The sequence below is a fragment of the Stegodyphus dumicola genome, chromosome 9 (assembly GCF_044657685.1).
Source record: "Stegodyphus dumicola isolate Sdum_Otavi_A_Nest chromosome 9, ASM4465768v1".
NCBI lineage: Eukaryota > Metazoa > Arthropoda > Arachnida > Araneae > Eresidae > Stegodyphus > Stegodyphus dumicola.
Window position 1 is genome coordinate 132831732 of NC_140776.1, and position 22724 is coordinate 132854455.

At 34.8% G+C, this 22724-nt stretch overlaps 1 protein-coding gene and 1 long non-coding RNA gene across 2 annotated transcripts in view; one reads left to right on the top strand and one right to left on the bottom strand.

The window, feature by feature from the left end:
• The window catches only part of LOC118205181 (nose resistant to fluoxetine protein 6-like), an 89984-nt gene extending 86703 nt beyond the window's left edge, over positions 1-3281 (top strand). Inside the window, exon 15 of the mRNA XM_085824131.1 lies at positions 2811-3281. Coding sequence (XP_085680257.1) covers positions 2811-3065 — 255 coding nt within the window. The 3' untranslated portion in view covers positions 3066-3281. The remainder of the gene's footprint in view (positions 1-2810) is intronic.
• The window catches only part of LOC146995490 (uncharacterized), a 378021-nt gene that overhangs the window by 214104 nt on the left and 141193 nt on the right, over positions 1-22724 (bottom strand). The gene's annotated exons all lie outside the window — the stretch shown is intronic.

Below are 22724 nucleotides of genomic sequence, written 5' to 3' on the forward strand. Positions count from 1 at the left end.
ATAAATTCCTCATAATATTTCGGTATATGAAATATGATTTTAATTTTATGAAATTTACATTTTTTTGTTTAATTAAATTTACTTATTTTGAATTATACTTATAACATTTTTCTTCGAATTAATTACATAAAATCTCAAGAAATTCTTAACAGCCCCATTGTAGGTATACTTCAGGATATTTTTCCTGTTTTTCATTTCTCATATATTTCTGTTATTCCTTCATTTGTTCTTAATTTTTTTTCGTCCTTTTGTCTTCTCATATTTGCTTAACAGCCTTGAAAATTTTAGTAAGGAAAATTTTGATTGCATCTACAAAATCATTTATGAAAGTAATGACGCTTAACTATCCTACGGAATTCTCCTTTGAAAAATATATGTTAAATACATTCTAATATTATTTAGCTGTCGTTCCTAAAAATTGCAATCTACCATATCTGTGACTTTTATGTGAATCTGGCAATCTTATCACTATTGCCATTGTGATTTTGTGATTCTATTATTGATATAAATCTTGACGCGCATTACAGATATATTTCTCTAAATTTTACTCAACTCAACTCAACTGGAAAAAAGAGAGAAAGGGAGATTTTATTTCTTTTATCAAAACGCAGTGTGGATAAAATCACTAAATGGCAGCAATTAGGGTCATTTTGAAAGACAGACGATCTTCGAAAACGGGAATAAATCAAACATTTAACCGATATTCATCTTAAACATCAAAAGGTTAAAAAAGTTTTGAAAAGGCTGACGCTAAGCAAAAGTAGAAAAAAAGAAAAACCCTTAGATTCGATTCTCGTTAAGTAATTTCAGTGAATATTGAAACTAACTGTATTTCTTTGATCAGATGTCCTTTATAAAATATGAGGGCAAATGAATTAGGCCTAACCCTCCGATGTCCTTGTAGAATATGAGGTTGGAGTGCAATGGCTCATTTTCGAGGCCAAATATCCATATACATGAAATAAGAGGGGATGTTAACATTCCAAGCTTGCTGTATAACCTGAGTATTAGAAAACTTGAAATTTGGCTTCTAACAGAGATATCAAGAAACTGTTAGATATTTTTGACCGTCTTCCAAATGTTCCTAAATTTTATTTTTACGTTAGCGGGGGTGTTTTCCTTAACTGCGACTAAATGTGATATCTCTTAAACATTTGGTTGAGGAAGATCATTTTAGAGCTATCGCCAACGGCACAGCCTTTGTAAATGATGCTCAGTAGAAAACGGGCCTGTATTTACAGTACATATCGGCATAATATAAAGCATTTATACAATTGAAAACCGAAAGCCATATACAGCTATAAATTCTCTTTGTTTTCAGCCGTTCTTGCTCTCCTGAGCATTGGTATCTTCAAATTCCATTTTGAGCTAGAATATGCAGCTCTAAAATTATTCAAAAATTCAACGATTAGTATAGTTTTATATTAAACTCTCTTTATACAATTAGCACAAATCTTTCTCATAAAACGTTTCCCGTTATGGATGACTTTCCAAGGAACACTGCGCTACACTACTCTAAATGCAAACTCCTAGAACTGTAAAGACAGACAAACGACTTAACACTCCATCTTAATTTCTGCTAAAATATAAACTCGGGCTTAAAATAATCCTATTTATTAATACGTAACCTGAGGGATATACAGACCAACAAAGAAACATACATTAATCTGCTCTGCTTGCTAGAAAAATGGAACAAACGTTCCAGTCAAATGAAAATATGAAATACAAAGTAACATGCACTACGTTTGGCTCTGGCAGTTATACGTTCAACGAAGGAAATGGGGTTATGAATTTAAAGCTCACAAGTCAATTTAGTGATTGGAAAACATAAACAGAGCGATCGATTAGCAAGGCTGCCAAAAAAAACCCTCTGTTAAACTAAAAACCATCTGCATTTATATAGCAAATTAACTAATTTGCATCTTGGAGAGAGTTCACGAACCTACATAAATGAAAATACTTGAAAACACAACATAACTGGGTAAATTGACAGAAAACCCTACAAACATAAAAAAACTTCAGTCTGTCTAATATTTACATTACATTCGGGAATAACGCGAAAATACATCTTTAGCTGGCGCATTTTTCAACTACAATCGAAATTAGAATTAAACTGTCAGTGTTCCTTTACAAAATTGCTTTGATCCTGAAGAAAGGTAATTTATATCAGCTCGTCTACGAAAGCGATAGATTCTTCTTTAAAATCTACAGCAATTTAAGATTTATCATAATTTTAACACCTTAATTAACAATGAACATTTTACCTAATTTATACCAAATAAAAAGGCGCAAGACAACTGGCCTGTTTACCAGTTATGAACGACCACTATTGCGATTCTTTGCTCAAGAGAATGCACTGATCTCCTTCGCATGCCTTCGTTACTTTTGTACTGATACTGGGTACAGATTATAGAAGTCTCAACAATGAAATGAGTGCGAGAAGCTATTGTCTGTTACTTTAAAATAGGAACTTCAAGCTCATATTGGTCCTCGTCTCATTTTCTTCTTCATTTCACAGAGGAGATTTTAACAAATCAGAGGATTCGAGCTTCTTTCTTCAACAGTCGCTACTATGGATATCAGGCATAATTAAGAACGAAATGGCCTTGAAGTGACTATTCTAAAATAACAGACTATAGCATCTGTGTGCATACTGACAGGACCGGATTTTCGAAATCAGTCGTGTATTTGTGTCATATAAATTATCTATCTCATTTTATAATAGCAATGCTATGTGACTGTCATTTACACTGAAAATAAAAATTATATTTACAGCCTTTTTAATTAGCTTCTTTTTTTTTAAACTTTAGATGATGTCTTTCTTATCGTACGCTGTAACAAGCTTCATTTTGTCATTTATCTGTTACTTAATATTCCAAGTACCTTACGAAGTTTTGGAAGGATTCATATTCAGAAAACAAGGAGGAAGCATTTGGCAAGTTGACCCATCTGCTTCTTCTGAAGAAGCACTAGAAGACGCAGAAAAAACCAGTGATAATGGCTCATCAACTGAGGATAATTCAAAGGTTTTGTATAATCGATCTTCTCAATGCGATAAATTTTAATTCTGATATGAAAAGCGCTGGACTGAATGTTAGATCAAATGACAAACAGATTATAACGGAGACTGAGAGTTAAGCATCTTTTGTCATATATTTCCTTTTATCCTGTACAATTTTGAAGAAAGATGTATTATGCTTGTATTAAAATGTATAAAGTATTTAATAGTATCTATGTATAGGGGAGAATTCCTTCAGAAAAATAAAATCTAGTCTTTTGAATTCACGTGTTAAATAGTTGTGTGATTTACGCATTGATACACTTAAAAAGTCTTAAAAATTGTATTAATTTATATACAAGATACATCAATATTTGCTATTTTCCAAACTATATTAAAACATCTGCTGGTTTCATGAAATTTAATGATATGCATTAAGTAAGCAGAGGACTATTATTGTGGTTAATTAGTTATTTTAATGGAAACAACACTTAACGGTATCTAATGTTGATTTTTTATACTTTATAACACAATAAAATTTTTATATGCTTATATCTTTACAACGCGGAGCAAAAATAAAGAAAATAATCTTCAAAAATATCTTAAAACACATAGACTTGCATATTTAAATCTTGACTCTTTTTTATATTTAAATATATTTCTTTTATATTTAAACAACAGGACTAAGATGCCTTCAAAAGGTTTTAAAGCAAGAAATTTAAAATGAAATTTTAACACAAATTTCCTATTTATACTACTGTGAATAACAGAAGCAAAAATTAAGATATAATTACGAAAATTCTCCTTGAGCGTCTCTGTTCCTTGTCATATTCTTTCTTCAAATTTTGATTCCAAATACTATAAAGGGTTGTAGAGACATTAGGATTGTTTTGAAGCAGGAGACTTGAAAAATGAGCAGTGCCCTCGCCGGGACTAGAATCTCGGACATCTCGAATACGCACCGAGCGTGCTGACCATTACACCACGAAGGCATGCTAAGAAGGCGGGAGAAATACCTTTCAGGATCTTAAGTTACCCCTCTATAACAGTTTTCTCAATTTCTTTTCTGTAAAGCTTTTAGCAGAAATTTATAAACTAACGTTATTTATCTTAAAAGCGATTTATTGTTCATAATAAAAACAGTCAGAATAAGTTATTATTTATTTATTTACAGCTCACTAGCGGCTGAACGGTAAAGTCGCTGAACGCTGGTAATTTATTCCGAGGTTCAAATCCCTGCGAATGGCTGCAAGGGACGTTTTCATGATTTTGTCCACCTGTACACGAGCCGATTTTCCTTAAAACTCCTTCACAATGGCATCCCTGCCATTAATCAGACATCTCTCGAGTGCTTTGCTTTGTCATAATCAAAATAAATAAATTTATTTATTTACAAATACCTGATTTTGGGCACTTAGGCCATTAGTTTTCTTATTTCCTTATTCTTTTAACTACTAAGTGCAGCGAATGTGTTTAAATAGTCTTTGCCTGTAGGTTGTTCAGAATTGCCAGGCGAAATTGATTGGAGAATCCCTGCGTCTAATCTAAAAGAGAGGAGCATTGAAGCAATCCTGTCGACTCAAAAGAAGGAAGGATGCCATAGCGGCAGCATGAGTAAAATTAGGGCTATTATAGCCCTTCGCTAGGAGATATTTTCAGTGTCTTTTCACTAGTTTCTGGGCATAAATTTGAATCATTAATCTTGATAATCCATATTTATCAATTCATAAAATTTATGGCTTTCTGGAACATAAATTTGTGTGTGTGTGTGTTTTTAATGAGAAAATCTGCAATATCATTTCCACGTATTCCACAAAGCGCTGGCACCAGCTATTCGTGTTATTGAGTCAAAAAACATCTCTCCTGGATTTTAAATAAAATTAGCTAGCATAATTACAATAAAAATAAGGTGTTACTTGTGTTCTGGGAGATTAATAACCGCCACCAGAGTTTCTAAATATAAACAACCAATCACAGAAATCACTTTATACTACCTCACAATTTCTGAAGGATTAAATTAAAGTATACAAATAGAAAGTACCAACAATCTGTACCAGGCTTAAAACTCAGGCTTCGTCCGCGATATCTATAAATTCAACAATTTAACCTAACCCTATTAGAAGCTACAAGCTTTGTCTAGACCACGACAAAAAATCAAGCGTCCATCTTATTAAATCCGAATATATTCTTATTCTATAATCTTCAATTCGAGACTTACCTGGAAATCGCCAACAGCACAAAATTTTATTCGTCAGAGAAGATGAGACTAACAGGCAAAAACTCTTAGACACAGCTATTTGTAATTCCTCTGACTTTATATTAAAACTACTTCTCATTACAATTTACATAAATTCTGGAATAAGTGAAACTCATGGCGAAAAGGAAAGACAATTAAATAATATTTCGTTAAAAAAACTTTGACATAAATGTTACAGCATTAGAGTAGGAGCTAGCTCCAGAGTATTCAAAAGATGTATGCACTTATAAATATGGTTAAGATAAATATTCCAAGCAAAATTAAATGCCTGAAATGCTAAATAAACTTTACAATTACAGTAAATTTACACACGTTAATTATAGTTGAGAGATTAAAGAGGTAGTATCATTTGCGGTTTTCAAATTAGTAAGAAACTGCATTGAAAAATGAAATATTTAACTATAATACCTGTTTCAATCTGGAAAACATAACTTTACCATAAATTTAAAAAGCATTTCTCTGCAAGAAATGCCATTCGTCTCAATTTTGAAAAAGTGACAAGGTTTTCTCTTACGTGACTTAAATATTTAAGGACATAACACATAATAGTATATATATATATACTGTTACGAAATGACCAGCTGCTGTAAGATAGTTTCCACGCAAAGCGGTACTTGTGTTTTCAGAAAGTGGCAAAGAAATGCAGAGGTGCCAGATTTGGCGCAAAATCGCCGATTTGCCGATATTTGGCGATACGTCATAGATGGAGCTACAACATTCTAGAACGCATTCTTAGCGGTTTTCCTCGAGAATATTCTCTATAACGATGAAGACAGCTTCGCGGCAAAGCACTAAAGTACAACTTTCGACTTGTTCGGTCGCTCTCAAGCTAATCACTCAACTCAAAACACTACTACTGAATTCGACATACTATACAAGATACTCTACACTATACACTGCAATTCCGCTTACAAGTAGGGTATTTATAGCTTTTAACCGCCTTCAAGATGTTTGTACTAGAGCCTGTTTGCACTAGAGTTATGAATAGAATCCGATTCTTTACAAACACAAGTATCGTGGTTAAGAATAAGTTTGTGTCTGCACAACTTGTATTATGAGACATACACTTTGTTTGAGAAGTAGGTGTATCTTCTTGTAATACTACGACACTCTGCTTAAACTGTACATCAGCTTCTCCCATCTCTGCATCACATGAGTTTTCAGATGGCTCAGTACTTTCTAACTGCGACTTCGTAACTTTACTAGCAGTTTCTACCAACTTAAACAGACACATTTTCACTTTCTTCCATCTCTATTCAGGCATTTGGGATTCATGAACGTTATTTCTATGAATTATTTCTTCACCAAATGAGAGATTCCGCTCAAATCTGGCAACCCTGCATTTTTCTTGCCACTTTCTGACAACCCTAACACTGCTTTGCGTTGATACTCTGTTACCGCATCTGAGCATTTTGTAACAATATATTTGTTTGAGAATAGCGCTATTTTGCAGCATTGATAAAATACGTTCCTAACGCCATATCTTTCCTATCTCAGGGTAAAAAAGGCCTCTATGGCGAACTTGTTAGGTTCTTCATCCACAGTATAGAGTCTGCTTTCGTAAAATTCGGTTCTTTATTCCATAAACGCATAGTAAATCATATCAATGCAAATTACATTCCCAATGTTGCACAATATACGTCTTTGCGATGTCGTTTACTTTTCTCCGACAAGAGAAAATTAGTAATTAATAAATGTTATACCCTCGTATACGCCTATCGGATTTACTAATACATTTATATTGTAGGGTTTTTCTTATTTTGCATAATAAATTTATTTTAAGTTTTCCTGTTCTCAACTTCCCCTCACGTCTCTCGCCAGGATGTAAATTTAAAGTTAAGTGAAGTGCTATTTAAACGTGTGATTATCTCGGTTTATTTAGAGCGTGTTTCGCTAGTCTAACGCACGTTTCGTTGTTATTTCGCGATCACGCTAGTAAGCCTCTTGGGCTTATCAGTTTAGTATCACGCCGGTTAGATCTCTGAGAGTCCATCTCTTAGGAGTAATTTTGAAGTGCGTTCTTGCACTCATTTATTTTTTCAGATTTGATTTTTATTCTAATCTACGTTTAGTCACCGCCGCAGGTGAACGGTGTTTTGTAACGCACGAAGTCCGTGCTTCCTGTTAAATTAGTTTGATTTAATAAAGGGTTATTTTGCACACTTCTTCTGTGCTGGTATTTAATTCACTCCTGTGCGAGAATTCGCTAGGTTCGTTGTAGGATCTAAGTTAGTGTATGTGGAAAAGTAGAGATAGATCTTACAATATAAAGGCAGCTTTTAAATTTTACTAAAGTGCTGAAATTAATTTTATATTTCCCTTTGGCAATGTTCTGCGCCGGGTTTGATTTAAGTGACTAGAAATGTATGGGAACATAAAAAACACATCTGGTCCCATTACGATCAGGTCTAGGTTCAAGGAAAAACATGTCCCGTTATTTTGCTCTAGAAGTGTAAAATATCAGAAGTTGGCTACAAGTTTGTATTTCTCAGCGCTAAAATATTTGATCGCTCGAAGATGCTGAGTTAAGGCTAGTTTATATTTCGTCGAGTGACTTTCAATGAGCTCGTTATGCAATCCTCAGAATCAAAGAATGAGTGTGTAACCGAACGGATATGTCCCAGTAAAAGTTCATAATTTACAAACTCTTATGGGTCTTAAAACGTTGTTCCTAACAACGAAATAAAAACAAATATAACAAACTGAATCGAATGCAATGTAAAGATCGTAATTATAATTATCTATACTAACAGAAGTTCTTCCTGTTTATCAAAGCCGCCTACATGCAACAATAGAGAAAACATAGCAGTTTTACTTGTAAACATTGAAAATATAAGAAACAATAATTGCTAGCCTTAAAAAGGACTCAATTGGTTTAAAATGCTTCAGGTATGTTTTCCAATACACTGCACTTCAATAATTACAATTTTTGGATTTGATTTAAAAGTTCATATTTTTAATTACATTTAAGCATATTACATGAAATATACATTAATACATATTACATTTAAGCTCCTTTCCGAAAGTACATCACCAAAGGAAATACGATCTGTGAAGAAAAAAGTAATTTAATACCAATTCCAAAGAAACATAAAATCAAGGTTATTACTTCGAACAATATTTTATGATTTCATTGTGTGAATGACCTAATGTTTTGCTCCAGTCACAATAGAAAACAGCTGACGAGGACCTTGTAGATAGGTATGTAGGTAAGCAGAAGAATAACCACATTATGATAAAATTCGTGTTAGACAACACAAACGATTGTTCCGTTTTTTACGCCAAACATGGTATTAGAAACGTAGTTTTTTTAACTATGTAACAGAATAAATATTTGAAAAGGTATCAAAAAGGTTTATTCGCGAATTTGATACTTTATAAAATTCATTGATTAGAGACATCCATTATACATGCAATGAACCATTTCATAACCACCAAGCACCTCTAAACATAACCAGTATTTTGGAAATCATTAAAAAACATCTGTAATGGAATACCACCAACTAAAATGACAACTTCTCAACAGCTTCAGAGAGCAGAAATCATCTGTAATTTTGTTCGCAGTAAATGTTTTAAATGGATTTATTATATATACTTTGCATTAGATATTTAATAAAGTGCAGTAGTTAGAAATATTCATTACACATGTAGTGAATAGCTTTATAATTACCACCTCGTTAAAACGAGCACATCTAAAAGTAGTCAGTATTTCTGCACACGTTAGCATTCTTCTGTATGAGGCATCATCATCTAAAACGATCACTTCTTAATGGGTTCAGAAGATTAAAATAATTTTAAACCATTAATAGTGTTCTTAGAAAGGGTTCATATAAAATATTGAAAAGACTGAAGTATTGTTATAAAATCTTTCAGTTAATTGGGCAACATATGATTTTAATCTGAAAAATGAATTAAAGTCCTAGATTTGTCAGTGCACAAAATGTCCTTTGTGTGGTAATTTAAAAATCTGTCTCAATACTGCCAATTAAATATAAAGACAATACAGAACGTAGACCGTTAATATAGGAAGTTGTACGTTTTACATAGGACGTTCTTAACCAATTACATGACGATTAACTAACATGCCTTTGCACGTAATAAATGTGCTACGTCAAACATCATTTAGAACTTTCCAGTAAAGCCTCATATTAACATTGTAAGCGTTCTTGACACGTCCCATGAAAGTGTGGGAACTTCTATATAAACCTTCTGTATAAACATGTGTTTTACATGTTGCACGATAGTGCCACTAATAACGGTACAAGATGCGCTGTTTTTGAACTATAACATGTAGAGTGATTCAGAACCTATTTGTGAAATACTTACATTGAACGTTCTTGTGCTAGTTGGCAACAATTTAAGTTATGGAAGTTTGAATGAAATGTGTTGGATGCAGCTTTGGTAGTTTAATGTAGTATTGTAACACTTGTCTGGAGTTCAACAAGTTACTTTAGGAGTAACGTGGAATCTGTGGGTGACTTCGCACCACTAAAATAACTAAACGATTCAAACAAATAGACAAAAATATATTGACACTTACGTATTAACCCAATCACTTTGACGCAGTTTGGCGATTGTTTTCAGATGAAATGATAAAAGTTACTTTCACTTGTTGCAAGTTGGGGATTTTCATGCCTTTTTTTAGAGAGATTTCCAAGCAATTGATATTTATTGTAAGTCGGTAATCATTATTAACATGCTTAAAGAAAATATACTCTAGCAATTTAAAATGCAAATTTGAATTATTAAATAAGGACTATGTAAGAAATTAAAAACTAAAACACTTATAATCTTCTTCATAGCTCTTTATGATTTTTTGAGCTATTCTTCTCCAGAAGTACACAGCGATTTGTTTTTGATTTAAAAAAGTCAGAGAACTGTAGAGATTCGAATTCGTGCAATTCTCCGCAACAGCGGCTATCAAGAAAGCGCATTTTCTCGTTGTTCCCTTTAGAAAATTTTCAGAAACATTCTGTATTTTTTTAAACTTTTAACGCAGTTTCTTCCATTGCTGGAAAATTCCACAAGTTCATATTATAAACTAAGGAAAAATACCTAGATTTGTTTATAAAATTCGATGAAATTTAGAATACAGCAAAAAAAACACATACTAGAATGGGGGTGCTACTTGACTGATGCGCATGTTTGCCATAATTTGACACATTCTGAAAATTTGGCTATTTCTATTAAAGAAGTTGCGTTAATATGTAAGTATCAATATATTAAAAATTTATTCAATCACTTGTGAGGGTTAAATTATGCAACACGAAAGTACTAATCACCTGGATCTGGCTAAAAACACAAGCTTCCTTAAAAATTATTTAATTGCAAATAATCTAATTTATTCTAACAAATGCTACGAGCTTCACCTAAGAGCACAACAGCAACTCAAACTTCCAACTTATCACACCGAACCTATCTTTGTATATTTTATCGAACTCGAGAGCAGCGGTGAATTCGCCAAGAGAAAGAAATTTCAGGGGCAGAAAACATCGGCTTGAAAACAAAACTCTCAAATATGGCTATTTTTCTTATTTTATCCTAAGACTGCTTGCCACTCAAATCTACACGAAGTCTGCAATCAGCAAACTCGTGCAATGCGATGTGGCGAAATGAGGCAGTAGTAAAGACGTAAATGAACCTCAAGCATAATGTCACAATGTATTGGGTTGGCAAGAAAGTAATTTCGGTTTTTTAGTAAGAAATAAAACTCAGTTTTTCTACACGAAAGAGCTCTGATAAGGCTTCTTTCTTCATCTACATCACAAATACCTTCTTTCTATTCGAATGACATTTTGCCATCTTTCTCGCAACTGTATGATTCTGCTCTCATAGATTTTCTGGTTTTTATCAATAAGAAACTCAACCAAGTGCGATTTGAGGTAATTGTTTTTACTGAAATTTTTACCATTTAAGAAGTTTTGTACCCTTCGAAATAAATGATAATTCGATTGCACAAGGTCGGGTGTATATGGGGGATGTGATATCAATTCCAATAATTTAGTGCGTGTTGATAAAGACCTATGAGGCCTCGCATTGTCGTGGTGGAGCACGATTCCACTGCGGTTTGCCAATTCTGGCCTTTTCCTTTTGATTGTTTTCTCCAGTTTCACAAGTACTTGGCAGTAAACTTCTGGCATGATCATTTTGTTGCTTGGAAGCAGCTCTTAATAACAACATGATTTTTCCCAACAAATTGTCAGGATTATCTTTTTCTGATGCAATTTATATTATGATTTCTGTGGATTCATTTGTATTTTGAGAACGGTTTTTTCCGTTAATGTTATTGTACATAGTGAAACAACACATTCGTGAAACAAAATCTCATGTGGACACCACATGACTTCCTTGTACGGCCTATTAAATTATACACATTTTTCCTGCATTTCATTTGAAGTTATTTACTTGAATTTTATTAAAGATATGTTTCTCATTCAATTAATTCTGTTCTCACTTCACGGCAAGGAAAACATATATAAAATCTCAAAACATCTTCACTAAAAACAACAAAATACAGAAAAACTAAAACACCAGATAGAGTTAAAACAGTTAAAAAAAGAATTGTGCAACTAAAATTAGACTTTCCATTCCAAAATAAACAATTCGGCCAGCGTGCAGGAAGACAGATTTTTCGGTGCAACAAATTGAAGTTTTACTTGCGGAACCACTCGGCAAAAAAAACATTGAAGTTGGTGCACAGACTGACTTAATTCATTATTCTACTAAGATTTTCAAAAGTAAATAAATGGCTGCCTTGGTATGCTTAGTACCATTTACACAACTTTTAAATTGTTACCAAATCTGCAGCTATTGCATGCAGATGAATTAAAAGCATAAAAATCTTAAGTGGAGCATAAGAACAATATAATTCAATCATTTTAAAGCAAAAAATGCACAGTTTATCAACACATAAGAATAAAAAACCGAGCTCACCGAGCCGGGTAACAGAGTGGATGTATACACTGAAGAGCCAAAACATTATGACCACTTACTCAATAACGCGTTACGCGACCTCTGGCCTGCAAAACAGCTGCAACTCCCCTGCAATATGATTACCACAAGTTCTTGGTACATGCGTGGACACAAGTTGTACCAAATGTCTAAGTAGCGGTTACGCAAAGACGAGATATTTCGACATGGGGGCGCATGAACTCTGAGCTGCCGCTCCATGATATTTCAAATGTGTTCTAACGGGTTAATACGGCGAGTTAAGTGACCAGGACATTAATTCGAATTTATCTTATGCTCCTCGAACCACTCCAACACAATTCGAGCCTTGTGACATGGAGCATTATTCTGCTGGAAGATTCAATTTCCAGCTGGGTAGACAAACATCATGTGAGGGTGAAACTGATCAACAGTTATGTTCGCATAGTCCTCAGCTTTCATGGTATGTTCTGCCACAACCATAGATCCCAGAGTCGCCCGTGAGAACGTTCCTCAAAACATAATATCCTACCACCAACCTGTGTATGATCTGCTGTGCAGGGCGATGTAAATGTTCATCTGGAAGACGGCATACCCTGACACGATCATCTAAGTAATGAATGAGAATCCTGATTCATCCGACCAGACAACTGTCTTTCACTTATCCATGGTCCACTCTCGATGTTTCCGGACCCACTGTAGGCGTAGTTGACAATCACGAACCAAAGAAGTTAAAGAACAAAAGTATCTTAAAAGTATCGAAATTGGAAAATCGCAAGTTTCATTTTAATCAGCGCTAAAAGAGGAACATAAATATGAAAACTCACTAAAGCAAGAATGAGTTTCGACTCATTAGCCCCAACTCATATTGACGAGCGATAAGAGCTTTTTCTCTCAGTTAAATGATTCTAATAAGAAAATTGTAACTGTAGCTAATGGTGCTAAATTAAATTCTTATGGTATTGGTGAGGGTTATTTTACAGTTCAAAATTTAAAGGATCAGGTTGTAGACACATTAGTTAATTTTTGAAAGCAGGAAAGAGGAAAAATGAGCAACGCCCTCACCGAGAATTGAACCACGGACCTCTGGAATACGAGCCCAGGGTACATACCACTGCACCACGAAGGCACGCCAAGAAGATGAGTGAAATACCTTATAAGGTTACCCAAGTAAAATTAGAAAGTGTACTGTATGTACCAGGTTTAGATAGTAATCTATTTTCTGCTCAATCTATTACGAATAAAAGTTGTATTGTTACATTTGATAGTTATAAGTGTTACATCAAGCGTACCAATGTACTCGCAGCCGACGGCAACTCTCAACAAGATTTAATATAAGTTGACCGTGAGCTCAATTTACGAGAAAACATTCTCACCTAATGCTATTTCATGTTTAAATACAAACCCCATACTAAAAATGTCATCAGCTATTAGGCCGCAGAAATATAAATGCGGTAAAAGCACTTGAGAAAAGTGATTTGGCAGACGGCATTAAACTTAGTAAATTCACTCATAGTGTTAAAGTTCTACTTTTATAAAAGCGAAACTAACAGAGAAACGTTACCCCAAAAATGTTTTTAAATCTAAAAATCCACTAGATTTAATGCACACAGATGTGTGTGGGCCAATTGAAGATAGCAGCTTAGGAGGGAAAAAATATTTCGTAACCTTCATTGAAGACTATTCGCGTTATACTCAAATTTATTTTATTGCTTCAAAGGATGAAGTATTCGACAAACAGTATGTTGTATCGACAACAAATAAATTTAGAAAGAAGATGAAAGTTATCAGATCTGACAATGGTACAGAATACTGTAGTGGAACTACTTAAAATTACTTAAAGGAACTTGGTATTTTTCATCAAACTGCGGTTCCTTATTGTCTGGTACAGAACGGTGTCGCAGAAAGGAAAAATCGCTCTTTAGCAGAAATGACTAAAGCTGTGCTAATAAATTCAAAATTATCAAAACGATTCTGGGCTGAAGCAGCAGCTACTGCCGCCAATCTCCCAAATCGGTTACCAACTAAAGCCACGATAAAACACCGTATGAATTGTGGGAGGATAGAAAACCAAACTTAAGTCACTTACGAGTATTTCGCTGTAAAGCATATTATTATGTGAAAAAACGAAAACGGCGAAAATTTTAAAACAAAGCGCAAGAAGGAATATTCGTAGGATACGATTTACGAAGCAAAGGATAAATTATTTATGTATGTGGAAGGAAAATAATAACAGAAAATTAAAAAAAACTCGCCTGTACCTGACAAACATGTAGAAAATAATGCTGCTGATGCGGAATTAATTCATTTCGACAACTCTCAAAACGATGAAGAAACGTCTCTTTGCGATGATTTTGCAGAAGATTCAAAAGGATGTGAAGAGTCAATTAAATGTGAAGAAAATGTAGAAAGAGGAATTTCTATCAGATCAACTAAAGGTGTTCTACCGGAAAAATTCACTTTCAAAGAAGAAGACAAAGAATCAACATTATCTCAAAAATAAAGATCCAGAAAGCTTTGAAGATATTCTAAGCTTACCAAAACGTGAGTGAGTGAGTGCACCGCTATGATGGCTTCCGACCACGGACATGAACCAAACGGAATTATATACCATCACGGCGGGGAAGACTCCAGAGTAACAAGGTTGAATATTATATACTAATAACAGTTTTTACATATTGTTAACTGCAAGGCACTAAGCGTTATTCTGGTTATCTGCTTTAAGTTCTGAACTTTTGAAACATTATAATATTATCCACGGTTGTTTCTGCTTAGGCAGTGTCCTGAGATTTTCTCTATTTTATCAAGGGCTATTCTGTTTTTGAGTGTGTTAGTCGTCCACATTGCCCAGGCACAGTCCGCTGCTTTCTTCAAGTGCCAGGTTCTTGTATGTACACAATGGAAGTAATAATGGCCCGTGTCGCATTCCTCTCCACATTCGCAGAAAGGAGTATCCCTAAGTCTGAATCTGTTCAGGTATACTGGGAATGGTCCATGACCTGTCAAGAACTGTGTTAGGCTAGCACAGTGGGTCTTTATTTCCATGTTAACTTTTGGCAGTAAGCGAAATGTCCTTCGTCCTACCTCTGCCTCTGTCCATCTACTTTGCCAATTTTGTAGAAGACTTGTCAAAGTTGTTCGCTTAATATGAGACCAAGGAAGTTTAGTTAGTCTTTCTAATATATCCGTACAGTTGGCTGCCTGCTTGGCCAGTAGGTCAGCGGCTTCATTGCCTTGAATCCCTGTACGAGCGGGAACTCATTTTAAAGTGGGTCTTTGCGAAATAGGCATTGTCAGAAACTGTTTCTGAATTCTGTATACCAATGGACTCCGGCTGTTTCGACTTGCGATAGCCGCCAGACTTGATGCCGAATCACTGAGTATGGAGAATTTCTCCTGTTGATATGTGTTCGCATATCTAATTGCAGCACTGATAGCTAGAAGCTCTGCTTGGTATACCGAGTTGTTCGAGCCTAATTTCCTTTCCCACTCGAATGTTACAACTCCATTTTCTAGTCTACACAGAAGGCGCTGCCCGTGCCGTTCTCAGTTTTGGAGCCATCTGTGAAAAGGTAATAAGAAGCTTGGATCAAGGCGATGGAAGAAGAAATAAACTGACTAAAAGAAAGCGAAACCAATCAAATTACAGATTTACCACCAGGAAAACAAGCAGTAGGCAGCAAATGGATGTTTAAGACAAAATAGGATGAAACTGGTAAAAAGATAAAATAACTAGTAAAAAGATAAATTAGTAGCCAAAGGATTTATTCAAAAATACAGCAGTGACTATGATAAAATTATTTCATCAGTAGTGGAAACCCACTACAATGCGAGTTTTCTTAGCATGGGCAGCATATAATTATGCTAAGTTACATCAACTAGATGCTAAAACAGCTTTCTTGAATGGCAAGTTAAATGAAAAAGTATATATGGAACAACCAGAAGGATTCGTAGTTTCGGAAGGAAGGTTTAAAGTATGAAAATTGCAGAAGTCGATTTATGATCTCAAACAAGCAGATAGGTGCTGGAATGCAGAAAATGAAAATTCATTGAAACATCTTTACTTCAGTCAAAGCAAAACAGATCTGTGTCTTTTCACAAAAGATGGTCGTCATTGAAGAATTAATTCGATTGTGTATGTTGATGATATCCTAATAAGTTCTAAAAAAGGATTAATTCTTCAAGTAATTAATGATTCAAAGAAACGCGATCAAATAACACATCTTGGTGAAGCTAAATATTTCTGAGGCATGGAAATAAATTTAAATTAGATAGAAGTTATCTCATGTCTCAGAAAAGTAAAATAAATCAACTAGTCAAGGAATTTCAACTTGAAGCGAAACCCGCTAGTACACCAATGGAAGCAAATTATTATAACCTAAACAAGGAGGAAAATCTCCTAACTTCAAATGATAAATTTCACCAAGCTATTGAAAGTCTTTTGTATATATCGTCTATCGGAATACCATATATCATAGCTTCAACTCACATATACAGCAGATAGTGTAATAATATAATGAACGTCAAAAAGACTAAAATTCTGTAAAAAAACAATCATTATACATTTAAACACGACAACATTTCGTCGAGTGAAGAACACAATCCTATAGATTATTCATATACTGATTGGTGACAAGATACTGAGGAAAGAAAATCCACATCAGGAAGTGTAATTTTATTAGGCAAAAGCTGCATTTCATGGTTTTCAAGAATACAAACACACGTCTCATTATCCTCAGCAGAAGCTGAATATATTAAACTATCGCAAGCTACGCAAAAATTTCTATGGTTATTAAGATTAACAGAACATTTTATTCTACCCCAAACTTTGCCGATAAAGGTTTTCGAAGATAATCTACAATAACCCTAGTAGAATCTGAAAAGTTTAGTTCGCGCACAAAACATATTGATACAAAATTTCATCATATACTACGATAACAAAGGAACAGTTAAACTTTCTTATCTTTCAACAGAGCATATGGTTGCTGATATTACGACTAAACCAATTCCTAAAGCTAAGTTTCAGTTTCGCAGGAATGAATTACAATTGGTATGTTTCATTAGGAAAACAGGGGAAACGTTAGCATAAATTCAGGTATGTTTGCATAATAAAACTCAAAAGCATAAAAAACGAACGCGTGCCAAGATACACACTCTTTTGAAAAAGAATCGAAGCACCATGAAGGAAGTGGTTATTTTTGATGAAATTGAATATGTGTATAGCTCATACACAGATAATAAAATAATTAAAAAATCAAGGTCATATTACCTGTTAACGGCTCATAATCACAATCGAGTGCTCAAATTAATAGTTGGTCCAATCCCCCCTGGCGGCAATACATGCTTGAATTCGTCGAGGCAAGGAGTGGTAGAGGTTCCTAATGTCATCCTGCGACACATTCTGAGAAGCATTCATCAGTTGTCGCACCAGATCTGCGATATTTTGTGGTACCCGAATTTGGTGGCCTACCATGTCCTAGACATGCTCGATTGGTGAAATATCTGGTGACCTTGCTGGCCAAGGAAGAGTATCAAACCCACGGAGACAGTTAGGGACAGGGAAAAATGGGCGGAGCAACAGAAATTCGTCAGTAACTTTTACAAGTATTGCTCCGCCGCACTACTATATCCTCTGGGCGTTCGGTTGGCTCGCATCGGATGTCAGCCCAATAAGACATTTACATAGTAACCTTATATTAATTCTAGACTTACGTATTAAATATACAATTACAAAAACACGGTATACAATTATTACAAATAAATTAATCGATTAACAAAAGTTGGATTATGGCAGATTAATATAAATCAATTGCTTCGAATATACATCATACAAACATTCACTGCTCATTATACTTCACACAAACAATATCTTTACATAAGTATATCTAATTACATCGAATTACATTAAATATCTTTTTAAGGACCTAATTAGTAAAGAATTTTTTGTACATCTCCTAGTATTTTGTCGTATTCCTAAAGCAAATTATCTTGTTTATACAATTCCTTTCATTTTTTGAACATGTTATGCACAACTGCATCAGCGCTGAAGTTTTACATTATTTTTGTAAATTAATGTATCATAAATACAGAAAATATGCATTATAAAATCACATAATACTTACGTTTACATTAATGTATCTAATTAAGTCGTATATTAATTTATTTTTTAATTAATAATTTAATTATTACAAGATTTTTTTCCCTCATCTCCTAATACAGTACAAATTTTCAGTGTAATTATTTTGTAAAAACAATTCATACCATATTAAACCTGTTTCAGACATTTCCAATATTTCTGAAATCGTGCATTATTTTTGTAAGTTATGGAGTAAGAGGTATTTATACAGATGTGGTAACATCTTGACATATGTCTTCTCTTTTATATGAAAAACGTTTCTTCGTAATCAAGGAAGCCTTTTGTTGTAATTGAGGGATCGTTAGTAAGCATTTAATGTACTCGGGCGTAATTTGTGACCTTTCTTTGCAGTGCAGTGCTCTGGGTCTCCCTTGTCCCCACATACGCACTTGTCTGAATCGCTAAAAATTCTTGCAAAGTTTTAGTACGTAATGAAAGGACCATGTCCAGATAAAAAGATGTTGATGAAGAAGTTATATGAGATTGGATCATATGTGGGTTTTTTGTAGAAGTTAAAAAGCCTTCTACCTACTTCTGCATTTTCCCATTCAGCTTGCCATTTCTTTATTGTAATTTTTTCAAAATATGTTTCGCATACGATTTTGGGAATGGGACATTGATTGAAGGTAGAGAGAGATGGGTCTTGAGCTCCATTCTTAGCAAGCGCATCTGCCCTTTTATTTTGGGCTTGTCCTGCATGCGCGTTTACGCACTTTATTTTTATAGACGTTCTGTTGTGCTGTGATATTAAATCTTAGATATCTTATACTATTGATGATTTGTTTCTTCATGATAAACAGCTTTAATTGCCTCTTGGCTATCACTGTAGATGGTAACGTATGTTAGTTGCTTTTGATAAGACCATACAATAGCGTGTTTTATGGCTGAAAGGTCAGCTTGGAAAACTCTGTTGTTGTTTCTTAAGTGTCCTTTCTATTCTGTTGTTTCTTGTTCTGAGAGGAGTGCTAAGAACGCGCATTCTACTTCTTCGTTTATCTTTGACCCATCTGTGTACGCTACAGGAAATGTAGGTACACTGAGGGTTTCTTCTTTTGTAGATATTCTGAGTTTTGCGTGTACTGCAGGGTGTCCTAGGTAAGGATTTTGAGGCTGTTCGAAATCAAGAGAGCACAGGTCTTGATTTTCTACCTCTATGGTTTTTCTTTAGGTAGAATAACGTGGCTAAGTCTGCATCTTCTTTTGCTTTCAGATGGAGGGGTGAGATTTCTATTAATACACACAATGCTGCCGTTGAGGTAGTTCTGTATCCAAGGCAGCCTTTGTAGCGATTTTCCCGGTTTGGGGAATAAAATAACATGTGATTTGGGCTCAGAAATTATAATTTTTGATTGACGCAGAGAGAATGGAATATGGAGAGAGTCTCATTGCTATTCTTTTCTAGTATGTCTCTTGAATGCCCATTTGTTACAAATGCCACATCGTCGGCAAAGGCGATGAGTTTTCTTTGGTCCGGCCACTTGTAAGAGGTGATATAATTGAAGGTGATGTTCCACAGATCTGCACTTAGACAAGAGCCCTGTGGACACCCCCTTGTTATTCTTCTTTCTACTATGCAGTTGTTGCTGATGATTATCCTAGCTTTATTTGTTAGGAAACTATTCATTAGCCTGAATATGTTCTGAGGGCATTTAATGTTGCGGAAGGCTTCAAGGACACCAGGCCACCACACGGAGTCAAATGCATTTTTGAGATCCATACAGAGTACTGCTGTATGGAGAACTGAAGATTTATTCCTATGGAGACAGTGAAAAGATATACAAGCGGTTTGTGGCCTAGAATTATCTTGTTGAAAATGGCCCCAGGATAACGTGCCAAGAAGGGTAATGCAACCGGCCGCAGGATGGTATCAACATATCGTTGAGCTGTTAAATATGTACTGAGGATGACCAAAAATGACGACCTGTCATAAGAAATAGCGCCCCCACACCATCCCACCAGGAGTTATTGGCTGCATGCCTTTGTAAAACAAAGGCTGATTGGGACCGCTGGCCCCGTCCTCTCCAGACACGAACACAGTGGTCATCTGCTTCAAGAGTGAATCGGGATTCATCGCTGGACACTATCGGATGCCAGTCTGATGGCAGCCATGATATTATCAGCTGCAACACCACTCCAGATGAATCCTCTGATGTTGTGGGGTCAAAGGCAAACGACTTAAAGGACTCTGTGAGCTAACACTGACTCAGACAAGCGCCATTAGATGGTGGACGGTACCACGGGAGGTACAGACGTGGCTGTAGTGTGTTGAAAAGTCGACAATGATACCGTTGGGGCGGTTCGGGCCTGGCGAGCAATCATCCTATCTTGCCTCGCATTTGTGCTCCTTGGCCTTCCAAAGCCATCATTGCTGCCAACATCTTTGCACAGCAGTGCTTGTACGCTGCTGGTGGTGGTGTATTGCTCGGAATGACCACCCAGCTTCTCGCAACCCTACAATGCGACCACATTCATTACAATTCGACCACGACTACAATCGACTGTCGTTTAAATTTTATGATTCTGTAAGGTCTTCGAAATCTTCGTAATGTCATCTTTAGTTACTTCTTTACGGAATTACAATGGCAGCAACAAAAAAAGAGAAATTTTCTGCCTCTGTTACTGGTTTTATACTTTGGGAATTGCGCACTAGAAATGCGCGCTATGATCGCAGTTCTTGTTCATTTGCCTTGAAACTTTGATCATTTGCATGTTCGACAGATTGTTTTTGTATACCAAATTTCGTCACGATCGCAAAAGTCCTTCTTGGTGCTTAGATGTTTTTAACAAAAGAATATTAAATTAGCAAAATAATATTACAGTATAAAGATTAGCGAGAGAAAGCGAAGGTCGTGTGCATTCGATTCTCACCTTAGCTACTTGTACCTGTGGCAAAGTTCTAATTCAGTTAGTGCTTTCTTTTTCAGGTACTGTGTCTAAGTATGTTCCTGTTTCTTTTATTTACTGCTTAAATAGGTAAGCCTGATGATATTTAGGACTGATGACTATTCTATGCAAGTTATTCTTTTCAATACTTCAGTTTTTAATGCCTGTGAAGATTGTTACTTTAATTGGTGTTCTATTTAAGAAGAGTTCTCATACTTGTTAAATAAAGATTTCGTAGTTATTTTGACTTCTGATTCTTTCATTAAAACTGCGCTAAATAGAGGAAACTTACTCAATATGCTTTACGTGCTAATACACAATATAACAGATTCAGCTATGGCTTTAATTTTATTATAATCAGCTTTAGAAGGTCGTCCAGAACGTTGATCAATTTCCAGAACGCAATTTTTAAAAGATTTCTGATTCTGTTAAGCAATTAACACCATGAACTTCACACATCTCTCTGTGATCCCCGGTTTCTTTCTTACCTTTATGAAAATAAAAAATAAAATATGTAGAAAATGTTTATTTCTGCATCTTATGTTAATGATGACAGCAAACAAAAGTACATTGACTTTGTCTCGGTAGTGATCTTAGAGTGTTAGCTGCAAATCTTAAACGAAAAAAATTAGAAGCTTGACAGAAGAATAACAAAACGAAGATAATGCTATCTATTTGTGCAAACCGAAATGACTTCCTTGCCAGGCGAATAATATGGTGGGAAAAAGTGAAAGGCTCGATTCTGCATGTATTTCAGTGGATGTATCTAACCTCAAAGTTATCGGTTAAAGTGCAGAAGCCCAAAACTATTACAAAGTCATTACAGATTATGAATATTTATTTAATAAACTACTGTACTTAAAGCAAAGAAAACAATAAATGAAATCTCCGGCAAAAGTAAAATTTCGTTTAGGCTACTCTGTCTAACATATTTCTCTACATTACACGTCTTTTCATCTTGATGTTAGCCCTTCACAATAGCCACGTTTCTATCTTAATTTTTAACGTGACTCGTTAGAACAAGTTTTTGTTTTCACACTTGCTTTTGTTATTTTATTTTGTTATACATAAAATTAGAAAGAAGAAATTACACTAGAAACATTATGCATAGAATACATTAGAAACGATTATATCTATATCTCATCTACATCATATCATCCAGCACCCGTAAAAAAAAAACTCCAAGCCCCGCAGACCTAAGAAACTTTGCACATTGGTTGAAAGAATGTATTGGCTATCAAACGTTTTGCTGCTTATCAATGGAATAATGCTTTGAAATAATGATGTTCAAAACTGCAAGGTCTATTCTTCAAAATGCAAAACGGTTTTTTTTTAACAAAGCACGCGTGATATCAAGGTCTTTCATGAAAACCAAATCTGAAACTATAATCAGTAAAGTTTTAAATAATTTCGTGGTTCACGTCGAAATCGCAAGCTATGTTGTCAAATATTAAATTCTATGATGACCTTTCTAGCTTATGTCAGCTTTGTTAAAAATATCATTACTAAGTTGTTTTTGAGTT